This window comes from Gadus chalcogrammus, chromosome 16, assembly GCF_026213295.1.
Source record: "Gadus chalcogrammus isolate NIFS_2021 chromosome 16, NIFS_Gcha_1.0, whole genome shotgun sequence".
Classification (NCBI taxonomy): Eukaryota; Metazoa; Chordata; class Actinopteri; order Gadiformes; family Gadidae; genus Gadus; species Gadus chalcogrammus.
The window spans coordinates 30,487,184-30,509,376 of NC_079427.1; the positions used below are offsets into that span (position 1 = coordinate 30,487,184).

General features: G+C 45.6%; 1 protein-coding gene and 1 pseudogene across 1 annotated transcript; both read left to right on the forward strand.

Moving 5' to 3' along the window:
- Window positions 1–7,574, forward strand: part of LOC130405700 (fatty acid CoA ligase Acsl3-like) — a 15,993-nt pseudogene extending 8,419 nt beyond the window's left edge.
- Window positions 7,575–11,672: 4,098 nt separating this feature from the next.
- LOC130405701 (potassium voltage-gated channel subfamily E member 4-like) lies at window positions 11,673–14,119 on the forward strand (the record flags this gene model as incomplete). The annotated part of the gene is made up of 1 exon (XM_056610870.1): window positions 11,673–14,119. A coding segment is annotated over one exon (486 nt), but the record flags the coding sequence as incomplete, so codon positions are not given.
- Window positions 14,120–22,193: the final 8,074 nt, after the last annotated feature.

The window sequence follows — 22,193 nt, forward strand, 5'->3', positions numbered from 1 at the left end:
ATGCCTGCATCAATGTGTCATGCTGCACATGTTAGGTTTTACACATGCGTCAGTCACACATCTCCTTGTTTCTTCACTCCAAGACCCTGAGTGAAGAGACTTCAGCCTGTAACTTCTCCTATAGCCCCATAATCTCCCAGCACTCTGACTTCACTCCAAGACCCTGACTGTACAAACATTACTACTCCTATAGCCTCATGATCTCCCCCGCTTCCTGTCCTCCAGACCATAATCATCATGTCATCGCTTGTCTTCTCTCTCGTCAGTGCTTTTACATAGTTTTTCCTTCCATCCACTATACATGTTTTGATTTCTCCCGGTCTGCATTTCCTCCATTCATCAACTGCTGTCACAAATGAATCAATCATAACTTCTGTGCAAAAATGTTTCTAAAAGTTACGCGATTGCAAAAAACCCAATGGTGGACGTCGTCTGTGGCATATAGTGGACATTCAGGGTTATTCGGGAGTGGGTTGTTTTGCGTGATGTGTGTCACATACTGGAGAATAAATCATATTGTGGTTAATTCTCTGCTAGACCTCATTCTCTGAGGTCATTTCTGATCTGTCCAGTCTAAAACCCTTCCCGTCAATACCCCCATTAGCCTTGGTGGCTAATGAGCCAACGACGCTAAAGACCACGGGCAAGAGGTCTTTAGCGTTATTCTCTCCAGCCTTCTTCATGCGTTCAATCTTAGGTTTGTTTGGTTTAAAGTGGAAGTGAACCCCTGTTTCTGCTGGGAGTCCACCCTAGGAGATTTAAAAAATGGTGTTTTGGGTTGAGTTTCTAGGAAGGAGGGAGCGTGTTGTCCCATGGTTATGATCTCTGGTCACTCTGTGATTATTTTCTTTAAGAAAGGGCAGTCGTTGTGTATAAGTGTTATAATGAATGACGTTGCATATGAAACGCGCCACACACCATGGCGTTATTGTAGCGCGCAATCGGACCACATCAGGTCTAGCGGTTTAGAGCAGTTGTTCCACCTTTCCTTTGAACTGCGGTCGGGCATTCCAAATCAGGTTGCATTGAAATAAAGGCATCCACTTTTCGAGAAACACAACCAAATCCACTAGGTCCGCCCATAACATAAACACACAGACAAAACACAAATGGTAATAGCACATTCACAGGTTACTCCCGGGGTCTCCTCTAAACCGAGTTTATGTTGTCCCCTTCCCCCTGCTCCCAGGCTGGTGTTCCGGGGTGCGGGCCCTGCTGGGGGGCCGGACGCGGGCGGTGCTGTCGGGGGGGGCGCCCCTCTCCGCCGCCACACACCGCTTCATGAACGTGTGTCTGTGCTGCCGGTGGTGCAGGGCTACGGCCTGACGGAGACCTGCGGGGGGGGCACCCTCAGCCAGCGTAAGGACCTCCACACACATATATATATTCATGTATGTATACATATATATAAATATATTATATGTATGTATGTATGTAGTAGGTAGGTAGGTAGGTAGGTAGGTAGGTAGGTAGGTAGGTAGGTAGGAAGGTATGTATGTATTTATGTATGTGTATGTTTATACATATATACATATAAATATACATATACTCTATATACATATAGAAAACATACATATATAGACACATATTACATCTACATATAAATATATATTTATACATAAATACATACATATACATAGCTATATACATATTCCTATATGTGTAGCATGGTATCAGAACCGTGTTCAGGGGTGTGCCCACACAGCTACCAACTCAATCCAAATGTTAGAGAAAATGGTTGTTTCTGTGATCAACATGATGTTGTTATCCCCCTGCTGGAAGGACTGATTGTCAGATGGGATGTTTGGCCTTAGTCCAGCACGTTTGGTAAAGTGTACATCCTCCATCCTGGGTTGTACTGGGCCACTCCTGGATCAGCCACTCAACCAGTCTCCCAGTCTCTTCCTCAGACCATTGTTATCATAGGCAGCCCTCAAGTCATATGACCCAGTGGGGGGGTTCGATGGAAGTTCCTTGATGGGGCAAGAAGGGAGGAATGTTCACCAACGTCAATGAAGATAAATAGCTTGTCTGTCTTTGTGTGTGTGTGTGTGTGTGTGTGTGGTGTGTGTGTGTGTGTGTGTGTGTGTGTGTGTGTGTGTGTGTGTGTGTGTGTGTGTGTGTGTGTGGGTGTGTGTGTGTGTGTGTGTGTGGTTACAGTGTGGGACTACAGCACTGGGAGAGTGGGAGGACCACTGGTATGTTCTGAAGTCAAGCTGAAAGACTGGGTGGAAGGTGAGTTACTTGGGAAAAGTATTGTGCACTCTCCCTCAAATCAATCTCCTCTTATCATATATCATGCCTAATATCATGTCCCCTATCATATCTTCCTCATATCATATCTCCTCATGTCATATGTCATATCTCATATCCTATCTCATATCATATCGTCCTCATATATCTCCTCATATCATATATCATACCTCATATCATATCCCCTATCATATCTTCCTCATTTCATATCTCCTCATATCATATCTCATATCCTATCTCCCTCATATTATATATTACCCTCATCTGATCATATCTCCATCATATATCATATCCTATCTCCCTTATATCATATCCTATCATATCATATCTCCCTCAAATCATAACTACCTCATATCATACCTCATATCATATTTCCCTAAATCATATCTCCCTCATATATCATCTCATGTCATATCTCCCTCACAACATATAATATCACCTCATATCATCATATTCATATCCCCAGATCATATCCAATATCCCCTCCTATCATATCTCATATCATATCTCCTCATATCATTATAATATAATTGTCTAGCTGCAGCTCTTCTCAGAACGTTCCTCTGAGCATCAAACTCCAACTGCTGAATCTCTTGGTGGTTACTTCTCTTGTTATATTTTGTGGCCTACATGTCATAGTTCACCTCCTCTCCTCCTGTTGTAGCTGGTTACCGTAGCACCGATAAGCCCTACCCACGGGGAGAGATCCTGATTGGTGGAGGCAACGTATCAATGGGTTACTACAAGAAGGATTCTAAGGACCAGGAGGACTTCTTGTTGACGACTGCGGGCAGAGGTGGTTCTGCACCGGAGACGTGGGAGAGGTCCACCACGATGGCAGTCTGAAGATCATTGGTGAGGAGGGAGGGAGGAGGGAGGGAGAAGGAGGAGGGGGAGAGAGGGAGGAGTGATGGAGGAGGAGGGGGAGGGAGGGAGGGGGGGAGGGAGGGAGGGGGGGAGGGGGAAGGCAGGGAGGGAGGGGGGAAGGGAGTACTAATAAGTGAGGGAGGGGGGAGAGGGAGGCAGGGAGGGGGAGACAGGGAGGAGGGAGGGAGGGGGGAGGGAGGGAGGGAGGGAGTGGGGAGGAAGAGTGATATGGGTGTGATGAGCATACAGAGGATGCTAAGGTGTCTCTCCTGCTGCAGACCGTAAGAAGGACCTGGTGAAGCTCCAGGCTGGAGAGTATGTGTCGCTGGGGAAAGTGGAGGCGGTGCTGAAGAACTGCCCACTGGTGGACAACATCTGTGTCTATGGCAACAGGTGTGTGTCTGTCTGTCTGTCTGTCTGTCTGTCTGTCTGTCTGTCTGTCTGTCTGTCTGTCTGTCTGTCTGTCTGTCTGTCTGTCTGTCTGTCTGTCTGTCTGTCTGTCTGTCTGTCTGTCTGTCTGTCTGTCTGTCTGTCTGTCTGTCTGTCTGTCTGTCTGTGTGTGAAAAGAATAAGAGAAACAAGAACTGGACATTAAATAGTTAGAATAAAATAAAAAATATAATAATAACATTAATAAATATAGTTGCAAGCAACCATGAAGGGGTCCTAACCCTATGGCCTAACCCTAACCCTAAGGCCTAACACGCGTGTGGCGCGACAAATCAAAACTTTTTCTCTAGCGAATAATTTGCCCGAAACGCGTCTCTACGTTCACTTTGTATGGGATCTTGTCGCCCCGTCGCGTTTGGTGTGAACGCACAGTAACCCTAACCCTAAGGCCTAACCCTATCCCTTTACCGGAAGTTAAAATATGAAAACAAACACCAACCATGTTTCTAACGCATACTGTGTCAAAATCCACTGTCAAACTGAAGTTTTTTTTAATCACGTGTGTACCGCTTTAAGGCCCAGCCTGCATTGTAGAATGGCCGCGGTTCAGAAAGACAACTTCAAACAAATGCATCCAATTGCTATTTTCAGATATCGACTTGAAATTTGGAATTGGTAGGCCAAATAGACTATAGACCATAGCCATATTCGACTGCCGAGCCTAAGTGTTTTGACGCAATGTTAGAGCTGTTTAAAAATCTGAGATATGCATGTATTATACTTTAAAATGTATATCTCTGCCGTCTTTGTCCTTATTGCTATGAATCTAACACCATGTAGTCCCACAGTCACCTGGTACATGTGTGCTGAGTTTGCAGCTTTTACCACTTTCGGCGCCAATGGAGTTAATGTGTGGGCGTTTGGTCAAGTTGTGGTCACTGCACTATATCCAAATGGTCTGACCGTATGGGTTGCAGTGTAAAAGTTATTCATCATGACTAATGGTGCATGTATAATAAGTTTCATACATATTGCACTATCCTAGTGGAAATGGCAGCCTGTTGGGTATGTTGCAATTCAAAGGCTTTATAGCGCCACCTAAAGTTCACGAGTTCTACAAGCCAGCCAATTTTCAGGACTTTTGACCCTGTTGTTTTTGAGATATGGTCGATTTCGCCAGGAAAAGACAAATAATAATAATACCAACGATTACAATAGGGTTCCTACGGATTTCGTAGGACCCCTAATAATAATAATAATAATAATAATAATAATAATAATACCAACGATTACAATAGGGTTCCTACGTATTTTGTAGGACCCATAATAATACCAACGATTACAATAGGGTTCCTATGGATTTCGTAGGACCCCTAATAATAATAATAATAATAATAATGATAATAATATATCAAATAGATGCAGCATAGACAGGTGTGAAATATAGACAGACTTTTTTAAACAGATTGTTATTAAGTGGCATAGTGGTGAGCTAAGTAGCTCAAACTTAGCTCACCACTATTAACTTAGCTCACCACTACTAACTATCACATGCCCTTAACCTCCTAACCCTGTGTGTGTGTGTGTGTGTGTGTGTGTGTGTGTGTGTGTGTGTGTGTGGTGTGTGTGTGTGTGTGTGTGTGTGTGTGTGTGTGTGTGTGTGTGGTGTGTGTGTGTGTGTGTGTGTGGTGTCCAATAACCTCCTCACCATGCTGTGCTGTGCTGTGCAGTGAGGAGTCATACGTGATTGGCTTCATGGTGCCCAATCAGAAGCAGCTACTGGAACTGGCGTCCAAGCGTGGTGTGAGAGGCTCATGGGAAGAGCTCTGCCAGCACCAGGCCGTGGAGGAGATGGCCCTGGAGGTCATTTCTGAAGCTGCGCTCGCAGGTGAGAGCTGTGATGGGATTCAGGGATGTGTGTCTGATGATACACAGCCCCTTCTATCCATGGTCTAACCGTACGTTCACACCAAAAGCAGTGAAAGATGCAAAATCGCCAAATAGCTCAAAACGCAACGCTGTCCAAAATATTTACAGCTCATATCGCTCTTGCATTTTTCGCTAATGTTTACTGGGACCACCCACGCCGACGAGAGACATCTACATTCCGATTCGCTGGCGGCCATTTACAGTCGAAACGCTACTAGCTCATTTGCATAGAGTTGAGCTGTTTTCAACTCTTATTTACAGCTTTACAGCTTTAAAGCTATCGCTCAAGCGTTCGCTCCAATCGCTTTATCGCTCATGTCTAATAGAAAGTGAATGGGCGTTTATCGCTCAAAACGCTTTGCAGCTTTTGGTGTAAACGCACAGTAAAGGCTGCTCGCTTTAAACCTTTAACTACATTATTGAATTATTTCAGTTTATCAATTAATGAAAATATTGTATATAGGAACTGGTGTCTCTGATGCGTGGGAGGCTGTTTCATAAGGTGGTCCTCAAGTAGATGTTTCACAAGGCGGTCCCCACTAGATGTCTCATAAGGTGGTCCTCCACTAGAGGTTTAATAGGGTGGTCCTCCACTACATGCAACATAAGGTGGTCTTCCACTAGATGTTCCATAAGGTTGCCCTCCACTAGATGTCTCATAGGTGGTCCTCCACTAGATGTTTAATAAGGTGGTCCTTCACTAGATGTCTCATAAGGTGGTCTTCCACTAGATGTTTCATAAGGTGGTGCTCCACTAGATGTCTCATAAGGTGGTCCTCCACTAGATGTTTCATAAGGTGGTCCTCCACTAGATGTTTCATAAGTTGATCCTCCACTAGTTGTCTCATAAGGTGGTCCTCAACTGGTTGTCTCATAAGGTGGTCCTCCACTAGATGTTTCATAAGGTAGTCCTCCACTAGATGTTTCATAAGGTGGTCCTCCAAGGTGGAGTCTGACTGGAGGTCCTTATATCACTTAAAGGGGCAGTGACCTCAGTTTTTTTGTTAACGTGTAGAAGTATGACTTCTATCATAAACAAAGTAATCTGTGCCATTTTGTCCCTGTAACTACAATACGCCCGTCTTTTGGAGATGACGAGTGTAAAGCCCAAGTTTAGCCTGTTCCCCGGACGCTCTCTACTGCTCCGCACTCAATTAAAATTCGGGCATTTAGCAGACGCTTTTTTCCAAAGCGACTTACATTGGTTAATACACACATTGACACACTGACGGCAGAGTCAACCATGCAAGGCCACAGCCAGCTCGTCAGGAGTGTCTTGCTCAGGGACACTTCAACACTTGGAGGAGCTGGGGATCGGACTAGCAACCTTTCGGTTACAAGACAACTGCTCTACCTCCTGAGCTAAGCCGACCACTCAAGTCGCGATCTGTTGTTGGCGTGACAGAGCTCAGGGGACCAGCGAGGACCAACGAGGCGGACCCTGGGTGGGCTCAGGGCACCGGGACCCAGCGGGGGGGACCCTAGGCGGACTCAACGGGGGGGACCCTGGGCGGGCTCAGGCACTGGGACCCAGCGGGGGGACCCGGGCGGGCTCAGGCCACGGTGTGTGTGGATCTGCCTTGGACACTAATAGTGAAGCGCCAGGTTTGCGTCCATTTCATACCAAACGTGGCTCATTATAGTTCTGATTCACACCAGTGGTGTCAGATAGGTATTTTTGTAGGTTTTCTATTCAAAGTTGCTGCGGGGCATAACCATAGGGATCACCCCTCCCTCCTTCTTAGAACTCTTAGTCCCAATCCGTTTTTCTCAAATCTCGTGCTGTTGGAATCCAAGCTGGAACAGGGGGTTGCACCTTGCCCAAAGGAGCGAGGCAGCAGCAGGGAGTAGGTTACGGTGAGGTGACAGTCTCTGTGTTCCGTCCTGCAGGCGAGCTGGAGCGCTTTGAAGTCCCCTGCAAGCTGCTGCTCAGCCCGGAGCCCTGGACGCCCGAGACCGGCCTGGTGACCGACACCTTCAAGCTCAAACGCAAGGAGCTGAGAACGCACTACCTGGACGACATCGCCAGGATGTACTGCAGGCAGTAGCGCTGCAGGCAATAGCGCTGCAGTCAGTAGCTTCAGGCCTCATCAGGCAACGAGCCACGGAGACGAGACCAGCAGGGAGGAAGGAGAAGCTACAACAACGACGAGCCCTTGTGCCCTCCTGACCCGCCTCCCATCACCCCATTGTCCCCCCCGTTTACCCACTCACCCCTCTTCACCCCACCCCCTTTACCCCATTCTCCCCCCCCTGCACCCCATCCTCCCAGACCTCACCCCTTCACCCGATCTTCCCTGCCCCCCCCCCCACTTCACCCCATCCCACCCCCCCCCCCCCTCACCTCATCCTCCTAGCCCTCCCCCCTTCACCCAATCTTCCCTCCCTTTCACCCCATCCTACAAAAAGACAGAAGCAACCTGAAGGTGTGATTGGTTGTGTGATGACCAAAGGACCCAGAGTCTGAAGGGAGAATAATCCATGGGACATGGATTATTCATGGAGAGGCATTTCAACGCCCCCTTGTTCAGTAGTATTTCTGATTTTATACTAACCTCTTGCATGGTCTGGAAGACAAAAGGCTGTGCCGATACAAGCTTAGCTTTGTAGACTAATAAAAAGAGCTGTGACCCTCTCAGCCGGTGCTGCTTGGAGTTCCTCAGGGTATGGCCTGCTGGACCTCATGAGGAGACACTCAGGTTTACCGCAAGACGTTGTCCGTCTGTCTGTCTGTCTGTCTGTCCTGACCCCCGCTAATCATTGTTTGGAAGCACACCTATTGGGGTGTCTGGATCAATTCTGTTGATTTCTGATTTTCAGCTGATTTTATAACGTTTCTTTTGATGTTTTTGGTGTCCGGGAAATCATTTGTATCCAGATCAGGCTGGTTGTCTGGTTGAGTCCAGCTTGGCCTGCTGGTGGGCGTGTCCCTACTGGTGGGCGTGTCCCTGTTGCCGGGCGTGGCCCTGCTGGTGGGCGTGGGCCTGCTGGTGGGCTTGGCCCTGGCAGGGGCATGGCCCTGCTGGTGGGCGTGGCCTTGGCAGGGGCATGGCCCTGCTGGTGGGCGTTACCCTAGTGATGGGCGTGTCCCTGCAGGTCAGGACATGCTGAGAGGGGACCTCTGTACTTCTGCCAGGGACTGATTTCGTTTCACACAACGCCCTTGAATAACAATCCAAAACCACTGTCCACTTTTATTTTTATATATATATATATGTAGGTTGTTTTTAATTATTATTTATGACTGCACCCACTTGTGGTGTTAAGTTTCAAAACAAATATGCTGCAGTTCCTAAACAAAAGTTGTTTTGAACCCTAACATATTACACCAAAATTGAAAGTACACTGCAAGTAAGAATATTAAGAATATTGTCCAAAAAAGTTAGTTGGTTCCAGATGGGAGGAAGGAGCAGAAACCAATCCCTCTGTCAGCGATGCAGTCAGCCGTAACACTCTGAGAAACTCCCATCCTTTGGTGACGTGCTTGCGATGCATTGCGTTTATGTTTTAAATACCGCTCATTTATAGGCTTGGCCCGTTCTTCTGGTCTTCTGCATGTGTTGGGAGGTTAGCATGGGCTGCAGAGACACCCCCACTCACCACAACACAGGCAGCCTGCAGAGTACTACTGACCAGCCCAGGGGGACACCGTAGTATAGCTGCCTCAGTGCATGGATAAAGCAAACCAATGTAACCAATCAATTACTTTTAGAATCTAGACTTTACTGTGTGTGTTTCTGTGTTTGTGTGGGCTGGTGGGAGAGGCAAAAGCCTCTGGAAGGAAATCCTTATATATGTAAATTCTTCAGAATGATATGTCATGTTTCCTCAAAGTAATTTATTAGTTTTATGAGCAAACAGGAGAATACAGCAACAAAATGAGTTGAATGTTTGTTTAAGGTTGTTTCAGTAAGATTTGCTGAAATAATTGAAACCGGTCCACGTAATATGAATTTCATCAATGTCAGGAAACTTCTTGCATGCTATGTATGTATTTTCTTTTTTCTTCTATAACTGGCAAGGAAACCGACTTCCTCTGATGTAGCACTGGTCCATACCAGTGTGGACTTGTCATTCACAGGTTCATGGCTGATACAAGTCCAGTCAAGCTCCTCATTCATTCACTACTGGCTGTATATTGCATGAGCCAGCTTGTTCCTCCATTCATATAGAATAAGTTCTTAAGTCATATTTTCAGGTGGTCCAAAAGCAAAGCAACACAGTAGTTCCTTGACCCTCTAGTTAGATCCGGTTGGATTTGGTTTTCTTGACATATTGTGCAGACATGAAGCCTGATCCCCAGCGGTCCCTGCAGACCGTGGATCAGGCCACCTCTGAATTGAATCCATTCCATACTCCATGCTCTTACATCTGGAAGAAACCTGTTACTGAGACAACCTCTGACCGTCGGCTGAGCTCCATCATGGGGGGGATACTTAGGTTGGGAATCTGCCTTGAAATTCTCAACCAATGCCCAACCAATAATGTGAATGTTCCCTCGCCTTCCGGGAGAGAAGCTGATTAAATTAAGTATGATATCATATGATTGGTGCACTGTGTTTCTTTAGACTTCCAGGTGTGTTCAAGGAAATGAGGGCGTCCATTGGATGAGTTTATTTGAAAAAAGTTTTGAATGAGAGGGAAGCCCTTCAATTAGGACTCTGTTACCGAGCATGCATCACAGTGGTGCAGCTCCTGCCATTGGCTTAGCTTTTAGAAGTTTCTGGTTAGAAAAGGAAGCAAAATTATTCCTAGTGCCTCTACGAATTCTCTTTTTTGCATAGTAAATTTCCTTTCCTAATGAGATGACCTGGAAGTGCTTGGAGGAAAGGTGGTTTGAATTCTAAAAATGCTTAGGAAAGGAGCCTCGATGCTTCCTTTAATCCTCCTATAGCATAGGTTACTCCTGAGAAATCTTTACCAAAGGAAAGGAGATACTGGTATCCCATAATCCATTATGGCGGCAATATTTATAGCAACATGCCACCGACGAAGAGTACCCACTCTACGCGAAGACACATTAGAGACGCGGGAAAGCAGAAGAAGGAAAGAGAAGACAATACAATTGAATGGGGATTTAATTAGCCCAACATATTCCCGTTGGCCAAGTCCGACCTAATTGATTCCACTGATGGCGACAACCTGATTGAAATCAATACGACAATAAACCATGGATCGAAGAGCACTTGTTGTAGTTCCACTTTGGAAAACTGTGGTTCCACGCTAGAGACACTAAAGGTCAGCAATATTCCCCGTAACGCAATGGCGTCGGTTAGAAAAGTGGAGTCGAATTCATTATAAAAGTGTTGTCTTTTCCTATGTTCGAAAGGAAGCACCTATTCATCTCTCCTTGAACCGATGACGTTTTCCTAAAAGGTTAAGGAAAGGAGGCATAAAGGTTAGGAGATTGACCATATCGTAGAGGCCCCTTATATCTCTTTCCTATTATTAATCCCACACTGCAATGTTCTTGGTCATTAAGTCACACCACCACACAAATACAAAAGTCGTGACAGTTCAGAATCCAAAAGATGATCCGTTTCAATCTTTGCATGAATGCATCCCACACTTTAGTATTGAAATAGAATGAAGAAGATGCAGGGCAAAGTTCTGAACTTTTGCCCTGTGCATTTCAGTACTGCATACTCCTTCACATGTTTCATAAAGTTTGTGTGGGTGTTTATATATCTCTCTAAAGGTTTGATCCAGTGTAATCTTTCTGAGCCCAGAATGGTCCATGAAAAAGATTGAAAAAAAAAGAAAGAGAAATGCTCACGTGGTCCGTGGCCCCGGTATAAATAAGAGCGCCCCCTCAGCAGCGTCCCACTGGAGAGGACGAGGGCGGCTACAGTAGGGCTGAGTTTCACAGGATCCTCAACGGCTGTCATTGGTAAGTGGAGTATTTACCAATAGTAAGCCAGCATACCATGCATACTCGTGTTTTTATTAGACTGCATCAGATGAGTTAAGGTACGTGATTTGAGCATACTTATTCATGTCTCCAATTAGTTTGTGGAGCGGTGTTCTGCACCCGTGGGGGTTTGGTGCGTAAAATGGTGTGTAATTTGCACCAGGAAAAAAACAGTCAACCTAACTTGACGGTTTTTTCCTTTTTCCAGAAAGCTCTGGCACTGCGTTGAAACAGATGGATCCCTCAGACAACGCCACCACCAACGGGGTCTCGTTCGTGCAGGCGGACCCCCAGGGGGGGTCCCAGCCGGACCAAAGCAACGGAATACGAGTACCTGTACATCCTGATCGTCATCTCCTTCTACGGCGTTTTCCTTTGCGGCATCATGCTTGGCTACCTCCGCTCCAAGAGGCGGGAGAAGAAGAGGACCAATGTGTTCACGCGTCTGATCCATGAGGAGGAGCAGCGGGAGTGGGGCGCCTGGCCGCGGAGGCGCAGCATCCCGCTGTCCTTCCCGGGGCTCTACGGCGCGCAGGTGCAACAGCACGTGTTGCCCTCCTCTCCAGAACACCTCCACCACCACCAGCACCAGCACCACCCGCAGGGGGGGGTTGTGTTCGAGGGGCGGGCCCTGTCCCCGCTGGCCTGCGCCCTGTGCCTGGAGCAGAGCAGCATCAGCTCTCTCTGCTCCTCCGCTGACGTGCACTTCGCCATCGAGGAGGAGTCTGACAGCGCGGCCACGGAGGACTCTGAGGAGGCCCCCAAGGGGTTCCAAAAGGGCTGCCTGGAGAGCATGGACGACTCGTGACAGGCATACGCAAGACGCGTAATGGACTAAACAGAGTTCAGAGACACGGGATTGTGAGTGCCTCCCACTCTACTTCCAAAAAAGACAGAAGAAATCTGAAGGTCTGATTGGTTCTGGGATGACCAAAGGAGACAGAGTTTGAAGGGAGATGACCGCCTTCACTGCTGTCCGATGTGTGTGAGGCTCAACCCCTGCTGAGGACCCATCTGGAGTGCACAGGCATGCACCTGGAACCTACTTGAACGATAGAAGCGACCGTTTTCATGCAGGCTCCTCGATGCTTCAAGGTCTGCACTAGACTCCCACGCTCAGCCCTGCAGGTGTCCCTGATGAAGGACACTCCATGTACATAGACCTTTCCCCTTAGTAGTCACCCTGTCTGCAATGGTTCATTTAAGATGGACAGTCTTAATATTTCAGATGCATGATAATAAATGTCTGTCAGTGACGTTGATGTTTGTTTTTTCCTGTCAACATAAGTTGTCCCCTTGATGCAGTACTTGTCCTTCCCCAGTAGAGGGTTTCCAGTTTACCATTCCATTCTGCTCAGAGAAGAGGTTCTGATTTTGATCAGTGTAGCCGTCGTGTCGAGGACCATTTGTCACTTATCCGAACGTACATGGCCTTTAAGAGAATCTAATAATGGCCGGAGCATAGCTGAATCCGCTACCCTAGGTAGCGCTGTAGCCCTTTCAACAAGTGGTTACAGAGCCACTTCCAGTTTACTGCTACGTCCCAACAACAACAAACACAGGCGGCATTCGAGAAATATGTTTTCATTGGACTGCTGTCGGTTCACTTCGGGTCCATATCATTTCTCCGACGCTCCATTGTTCATACCTCTCTGTCGAAAGCGGACTCCTCCGGCAGCGGAGCAGCGGGAGAAGTCCAGCTGGAGGAGTCCAGCCGGAGGAGCCCGCATACGACCGAGAGGTTGGAACGATGGAGCGCAGGCTCGCCGCTCCCTATACGCAGAGTACGCAGAGTGCGTAGGGTACCAAGTACCTGAGGGGGGCGCCAACAATTAAGGTTTGTAAAAATAAAATAAAAAAATACATGAATTAATTAAAAAAATATGTAAATTAGTTATGAAGAGGCCCACCGTTGTTTGTTCTTAATTGTATAACCTATCACTCAATTTCGGCAAATTAGATGTTTTTACCTATAAAAAGGGGCTCTTGCACACATTTTGGGCATGTTCTCAGATTATGAAACACGGTGTGCGAATGTGTTTTGCGCACCAACTGCGCTGCAATGATTGTAGCAAAATGATTTGTGCACCTGTAACACAGACTTGCGTACTCATAGACCCTATTTTTTGTTTACAATGGTAGAAAAAATATTTACGACTTCAAATGTACTGTGACTTTAGTGCACGCATTCAAAATCTGCAGTTACAGGTGCTAAAGACTTTTGCTACAATAATACCTTCATAATTTCTCTGCGTGAGAAATACGAAGTGTGCCGTGTGAGCGTGTGCATGGGTTGAATTGCGTGTGTCTCACGCCGAATGCGTGAGACTTGAGAGCCCTGTGAATGTAGGCTACAAAGTGCAAAAACGCCAACATATTCTTTTTTTCTCTGACCCTTTGTTTTATATCCTGACAAAAGCCTCGTAAGGAAAGTTCCTCTGTGTCTCTCTCGTAGATCGCACCATCGTTCAAGGTCTTTGTTTAATGCGACTGCCTCTCTCACATGGTCAGCGTGGATTTCACTTTCTCTCCAGTTAGCATTGTGTAACCAATTTTAGGAATATAAAAGTGAATTACAGACAGTATAATATCAAGTTGGACTGGTAATAAGACCACGGCCAGTATCAGAAGACGGCAAACACGTTGAGCAGTAATAATGAATCAGGCAGAAGAATACTGTTGAGTAGCCAATCTTGTAATTATTTTACAATGAATAAAAAAGAAATGTTCAATTTATACAAAATTCTAAAATAAGGATCCAAATGATCAGAAAACAAAATGTGTGCACACAAAAGGAAATAACAGTGGCCGTTTGTGCCCTTCAAAAACGTGTGAATGTGCATGAGTGTGAGTGTGTGTGTTTCTCCTTGTCGGTGTCTTTTCTTCAAAGGTTTTGACTCGCCATCTGACACAATCAGGATCACGTCCTGGTCCTCGAATCTTCCCGTCCTCTCAAAAAACAATAATGCAAATGAATAATGCACGGAACAAACTTGTCACTTAAATTCAGTTTAATAGAGGATAGACAGCTGACAAACGACAATTTAGCAGACGCTTTTATCCAAAGCGTCTTGCAATAGGCCTACATTTGTCATAAGAAGTGTATCGCCCTCAGTGACAGTGATAATGACAGCTGTGTTTTCTGTTTTGTGTTCAATAGATAATGAGTGCAAAATCCATAGTGATTTTGATACAAAGTGATGATAAGCGGGAGTAGGCCTATTTATAGAAAATATTTGCGATCTAGAACGTTCGTATTTAAGTGGGAATCATTTTCATTTGCTCTCCATACCACCAATCTAACCAACCAATCGCGTGTAGTCATGCTTTAAACAAAACACCTTTTTGAAATCGTCACATGCACAAACTAATTGAAATGACAAGGGATATCGGCCTATCTCTTGTATTTTATCCCTCCATTCCCGCTATTCCCCACTATTCACGGAGCCTGAGGTCTATCATTTAAATTAAATAGTCTAGATAGATAGATAGATAACCTAGTCAAGTCTTTATTAACACCAAACGACACAAATCGTCGGGAATTCATTTAGGTGATTCGGCTCACAGGAATGTAGCCTACAAGACCACACAGAACAAGGGAGACAAGTCTGACTGGACATACACAAAATACATCATATTAAAACTACACACGTTGATAGATGGATAGATAGACAGATAGGCCTAGATAGATAGATAAATATGTTCCATTATTTGCCTTGCGGAGCCAGCCAGTCCTGTCCTCCTATGCAAATTTGCCATGTGCGCCAATGTCAATTTGTTTGACGAATGAGTGCAGATCATGATTTGCAGATGCAGATCAGTGAAACATATTTTAACTAGCCTAGTAGGCCTACAGCACACAACGTTTTTTTGTTCTCGGTTGTAATTACATTTTAGGATTTTTTTAATATATAGGCCTATATTGGAGGGTAATCACTGTCCTACATGCTGTCGAAGCACTTTATCCAACAAGCAAAACCGTCTCTGCAATATGGCCAAAGTGTAGGCCTATGGGAGTTCACTCTTTGATATGGCTGTCTGTACTAAAAGCATACGGCTCCTTTAAATGTGTATGCAAAATTTAATTGTACGTCATGAGCGATGATTTTTTATGAGCGACCAAAGCGTATTTGCAGCGCAATTCGCTTTTGGTGTGAACGCCGTCGTTGGCCGACGTAACTGTCCGTCCACACCAGAAGCGAATTGAGCGACCAAATCGCCGGAAGTCATTCACTTTCTATGGGCAAGAGCGACCAGAGCGACCAAAGCGACCAACCCAACTGGCCCTAGAATGGCGCGGTAAAAGTGCTAAACCGCACGGAAACAGTACGGAATCCGTGCGGTTTGGCAGGAACAGTGCGACCTGCTGTTGTGTAGTGTCTAGACTTTTCGTCTAGACTAAAACTACAAAGGAAAACAATGACTAAAATGTGACTAAATATAATAAGCATTTTCGTCAAAAGACTAAGACTAAGACTAAATCTAAAATAGCTGACAAAATTAACACTGTTGCCTGCTTAGTTTTTATTGTGCTACAATTAAAAAGGTGATACATGATGAACAAGTGAAAATATCTGTATTTACACTTCGACACATTGTATACAAAGATTCAAAATAGTGATCTCAGGGTCAAAGCAGAGCACAACCTTGTGGAATGTTTACAATGAATGCAGATCAGACATTAAAATCTAGTCCACACATTTTAAATTAAATTCTAATCAACATTTAAAATATATCAAACTCAGATATCCGATGTCTAAGTCTGAATAATTCTGATCCAAATCTTACCCTATCATTCCTCCCAGTGATTATTTCCCAGATAAAGAAGGCTAGCTTCTTAAAAATAAATGAATGAGCCAGTCTTTTGAACGGCTCTTTGAAAAGAACGTCTCCTCAAGATCCGGCTCCCTTCAAAGAGCCATAAATCCCATCTCTATAGTCTACCCTTGCCACCTTTCTACCGGCGGGTCAGTTCAGTATGCAAAGGTGCGGCATGGTTCACGTTTCCACCGCCAAAAGTGGCCGTGGTTCGGACTGAGCCGTGATGAGCCGTACTCATCTCGCAGTACTCCTCCATTGGAATACTGAGACATCTGAGAGGGGGCAAACAAGTTCGAGCTACATACGCCATCTGTTGATTGGTCGACAGAATCGTCACTTCCGTGCGACTGGGGGATAATAACAAACAAACCCAGTAACCGCAAGGTATTTCTGGACAACGGCGAAAGCTTTGTTTATTGAAGAAATTGTTGTGCAAAAGTTTGACGTCCTTCTAGGACGTCCTACATTGTTGCTCTTTGTTCATTATGTCGCATTCTTATTTTTCCTTGGATTTATTAGCAGGCTACACTGTGTCAGGCTGCTATGAGGTCACAAAGCTAACATAGCTACCGTGGCTATCGCCATTCGGCTTAATCCCCGCCCTACCATAAGGGTACTGTCGGCGGTGGTAACGCGAGTCGTAACTGAGCTGGGCTATACCGCACCTTCACTACTGGGCTGAGACGTGCTGGGCCGAAGCGCACCCACTGGTGGAAATGCGCTATCTGAGACCACAGGACCAGAGGAGAGGAAACCAGGACAAAATGGTGGATTTGAACCCCTTTCTTCCTTAGCCTACACACACACACATGCACGCACCCACGCGCACACACAAACGAGCATAAATACACAAACACGCACGCATGCAAGCACCCACACACACACAAACATGCACGCAATCAAGCCTGCACACACTCACAAGCAAGCATGCACACATGCATGCACCCACATGCACACACACACACAGGTGTGAATGTAAGCACGCACACACACAGAAACGTGTGTGAACGTCTAAGACAGACAGATACAGCTTAGACTTTTTTACCTAATTGCTTGTGGGTTTGCATGTGGAAGGTTTACTGGTCAACAGAAACCAATTACTGCTCCACATCCCCCAGCCCAGTCCCCTCTCCACGCCAGGCCCCACTCTCTCTTCACTCTGAGTCCCCCCCGTCCCCTCTCCACGCCAGGCCCCACTCTCTCTTCACTCTGAGTCCCCCCGTCCCCTCTCCACGCCAGGCCCCACTCTCTCTTCACTCTGAGTCCCCCCGTCCCCTCTCCACGCCAGGCCCCACTCTCTCTTCACTCTGAGTCCCCCCGTCCCCTCTCCACGCCAGGCCCCACTCTCTCTTCACTCTGAGTCCCCCCCGTCCCCTCTCCATGCCAGGCCCCACTCTCTCTTCACTCTGAGTCCCCCCCGTCCCCTCTCCACGCCAGGCCCCACTCTCTCTTCACTCTGAGTCCCCCCGTCCCCTCTCCACGCCAGGCCCCACTCTCTCTTCACTCTGTGTCCTCCGTCCTCCTCCCACCTAAACCACAGAATAGCTTGTTTGTATAGGTTGTCCACAACTAACGTATAAACGTTTTAGCCCCTATGGACTGTTCTAGAAACAGCAATACGTCATGTAGTTCAAGGTTCTTTTTGCCCTAAAAGAATGGTTGACAAGCCTTTTAATCTCAGTATGATGTTTAGTTTTTTAGTGAATGCAACGTTTTCTACTGTTGCCATGGGGATTTGGATGCTGCTACCCCCTCAGCCGCTCAGTCTTATGGAATTTGAATCAATATCTTTACGCCGTGTACTCTTCAGGGGTATTTCATAGACCCAGGGGTGGCATGTCTGCCTCTCTGGGACGGACCGGGACCACGTGTTTTGGTGGTGCAACCCAGAAGTTTATCTTCTCTTTGCTTTTGCCCGAAAAAACATTACCAATAATGGAATGCTATAATTCTAGCCGTGCAGGAAGGGATGTCATTAGGGGACAGAAGTCGAGGACACCTGAGCGTGAGCTAGAGACCTGGGGTCTCTTGATACGTGAAAGAGGACATAGAATATCCAATGTGGGGGCTCTGGCCCTGCAGTGGTTCACAAAGCATTTTGAAATGCGGCGTTGATATACGTCGGAAATATGAGGCCTTGCAATAAATGGATATGAAGTCATTGGAATTCGGGAGTGGGATGGCTGTGTGAGAACCCAGAGTCTCTGGAAGGCCCCCTCTCTGCTGACCCCCACCTGGACCAGAAGACGCAGACGGAAGAAGCAAAGTGAACATCAAGCTCCTCTGTGATCCACAGAAACACGTCCTCCTGGTCTGGCCCAAAGAAGAGGAATAAAGATCTAGCTTTTTACTGAGATCACATCATCAGTTACATAAGAGAACACATAGCAGCCTAGGTGGCTAATGTTATACAAGGCAAAGAAGTTGACTCAAACAACATAAAACTTCCTGGGTTCATGGGGTAGCCATCTATATGATTCACCATGGCAACGATAGGAAGCATTGCATTCACTAAGAAACTAAACATTATATACATTCACTGACTGAAGATTATGAACTAAATGTAACAATTATTGCTAGAAATTTAATAAAATAACATTTTTATGCTGAAATTATCTTAAAATGTTGCTTTTTCCAATCTGAATGTAACGATTGTCATCCATTTTGTTTTGACTGACTGTTTCTAGCACAGTCCAAAGGGGGCTGTTCATACAGTCGTTTTGGATGACCTACATAAACAACCTATTCTGTAGTTTAGGTAGAGATCACGTTGGATTCCTCTTCACATAACTCAAAAGGCAGTTAGCGATCAGCCTGGGTGAGCTTCAGGAGGGCCTGGAAGTGTCTGTCTTCAACTTGTTCAGCGCTGAGTACAGTTACTTCATTAATTACTTACCAGTATTTACTCACTTACCACCTTCCTGAGGGCTATGCAAACCTAAATACTGTCTCTGGACCTACTACAACGTTGGATAGACCTGACGAACAAAGGTCCTAGGAATTATTTTTGAATCTTGACTTTCTAGAAATGCTAGGGCCCAAATGTGCCAACCCGGTATCACGCAATTGCGTGCTCCTGCGCACGAACGTTAATCTATTGAAGCGTGTTCCCGAGCACGATAGTCCGACTTTTTGCGTGTTACACAATACGAAATGTAAACCAATGCATTCTGAATGGGAGTGTTCTAAGACAATTAACGTGCTCCACAAAACGGTACGAGAGAGAGAGAAAGAGAGAGCGGGAGGGACAGAGAGAGAGAGAGAGAGAGAGAGAGAGGCTTCAGAAAGGGTGTGCGCAGATAGTACAGTGCACCCTAGTTATGTTTATGCCAAAACCTATATATATAATTAGGCTGTGGAAATTGCAATAAGTTAAGAACACAACTTCGCACGTTGAGCACACAGCCGTGTGACTCGTTTATTTTGTAAAAAAGAAAACCGGAAAACAAAGCGTGCTGAAGGTAAACAAATCCAGCATGGTCTGTGACGTCATGAGACGCACGTAATCCTTAGGGACCGCGATCCCTGAACCACCAAGAACGTAAATGACATGCAGTAAACAACAACACAATTGAAAGAACAACACATAACGAAATACTGTAGGTGAATTATGTTACGGTCACTACAAGGCTATAATTATATTATTTAGCGTGTAATGAGACAATCTATAGCCAAATTGTCGAAGATGCCCGAGAATCTTCGGGGATATCAGCATGGGAAATCGGCGAATCAGACCCATGAAGGGGGGGGGGGGGGGTGGGACACGTTAGTTGAAGGGGGGTGGGGGGGGGGGGACACGTTTGTTGAGGGGGGGGGAGACACGTTTGTAGGGGGGGGGCACGCTCGACAACGAGAGTTGGTTTTTATTGAACGCTCGACAACGAGAGTTGGTTTTTATTGAACGAGACTTCAACACGGAACAGCTGCACGAAACGATGGTCACGTCACTCTCGGTGACGGTGTCGACAATAATGAACACACGAACAATGTTAATAGAACAACACACAACCACATAACATCCCGAACCCATTAGCCCCACTTAATCCTAACAACAAAACAAGTTAACAAAAGCCCCATTTGTCAACTGAGAACCCCAATTCCCAGAATCCCCCGCGGCTCCGGAACACGGCGTAGCTTATATTAATCTTTATTATCTGAATGGGAAATGCAATATTTTAGGACAGATACACCATTAAACGCGTTTCTAATGACATTTCTAGCGAGAAATGTACATTTTCCTGACATAATCTTCAGTCAGTGAATGTGTATGATCTTTATTAATCTTTATTATCTGAATGGGAAATGCAATATTTTAGTACCGATTCACCGTTAAACGTGTTTCTAATAACATTTCTAGCGAGAAATATACTTTTTACTTGCATAATCTTCAGTCAGTGATTGTGTCTGATCTTTAGTTTTATAGTTATTAGGATTTGATCGGCTCGCTCGCATGTTTCAACGACGTCAGGTTGCTTTCGCTAAACTAGCAGCTCACGTGCTTCCTGCGTTTGTGTTATTAAACTGTTACTTTATGTAACTTTAAATGATATCATCTTGATAGAAACACGTATATCTGAGAGCCAACCCAGTCGCCAAAAGCATACGTTGACAGTGTACTTTTCGTGAACACTGGATTACGTCGCATTTCAACATAAAATAGCGTGTTATACACACACACACACGCACGCACACGCACAGACACACACACACAAGCACACACACGCACGCACAGACACACAGACACAGACACAGACACACACACACACACACACACACACACGCACACACGCACACGGTGCATTTCGCTGCTAAAACAACAACAAAAAAATATTCCCTCAAATATTATTACTTTCAAAACGTTGGCCAAAATGGCCAATGATATCATTTTTTATTTGGGATGCTTCTAGGACATTTTGGGTGGATTTTGAACGGTATGTGGGGGGCACGTTTTTTTGCAGGACCTGGCAACCCTGCGCTGTTGCCCGAGATCTGGATCCACCCCGGCGTGGTGCCGTCTCCTTTTGACCTTTTGACCCCAGACTTCTGGGGGAATAGCTGAATCAATTCATTAGTCAATCAGAAGCATGTAAATATCGTCCCGGTGGCGTAAGAGGACGAACAAGGTGTCCTTCAACATCTACGCTTCCAGGAGATTGCAACGGTGCCACACATGAGCATATTCGAACATGTTTAATGGTAGTAATTAGCTGTCGAAATTGGAGGCCTTAATCAATACTGAGCAGCTATTGATTTGCTTCCCGATAAAGATTTGTCACAAATGACATGTTATTTAGCATCTACACGTTGAGCTGAGTCCAATGACACCAAGAACGACACTCTAGCTAATGGTAACATGTATTTTAGATGGTACACCTAGGTCTAGGACATGATCTCGGTGTAGCAAGAGGCCGAGCTTGATCTCATTGGACTCAGCTTAACGTGTAGATGCTAATTAACATGTAAGTTGTCAAAAATCTCCATCGGGAAGCAAATCTATAGCTGGTCATTATTGATAAAGGCCTCCAAAATCGACAGCTAATTACTACCCCGAAACATATTCAAATATGATCATGTGTGGCACTGTTGCAATCGTCTCGAAACGTAGATGTCAAAGGACACCTTGTTTGCTCTGTTGCACTACCGGGAAGATATTTTCATACTTCTAATGGATTGATTCATATTTTAAGGTTCTCGGAGTGAGACTTTAAGTGGCTGCAGCAGAAGTGTTGAGACGAAAGATGATATCAAGAGATTTATAGAATATTCCCATTCACATTATGATTCTTCGTCGTAACATCCGACCAAACATCCTTTACATTAACAGAGCGAAGATTATGAAGGTCCAGGCTCAGCAAGTGCTCCATCTCGTTGCACCTGCACCCAGCGGCTCGCTTGCAAGATTTTGGCCTGAAGTTCTTCCCAGACCTACACCCTAGCCATCCAACATGCATATCTGAGAATCAGGCCTCTCTTTAATAATGACAAAAAGTTATGAGAGAAACACACATTAACTTTTTGTTAT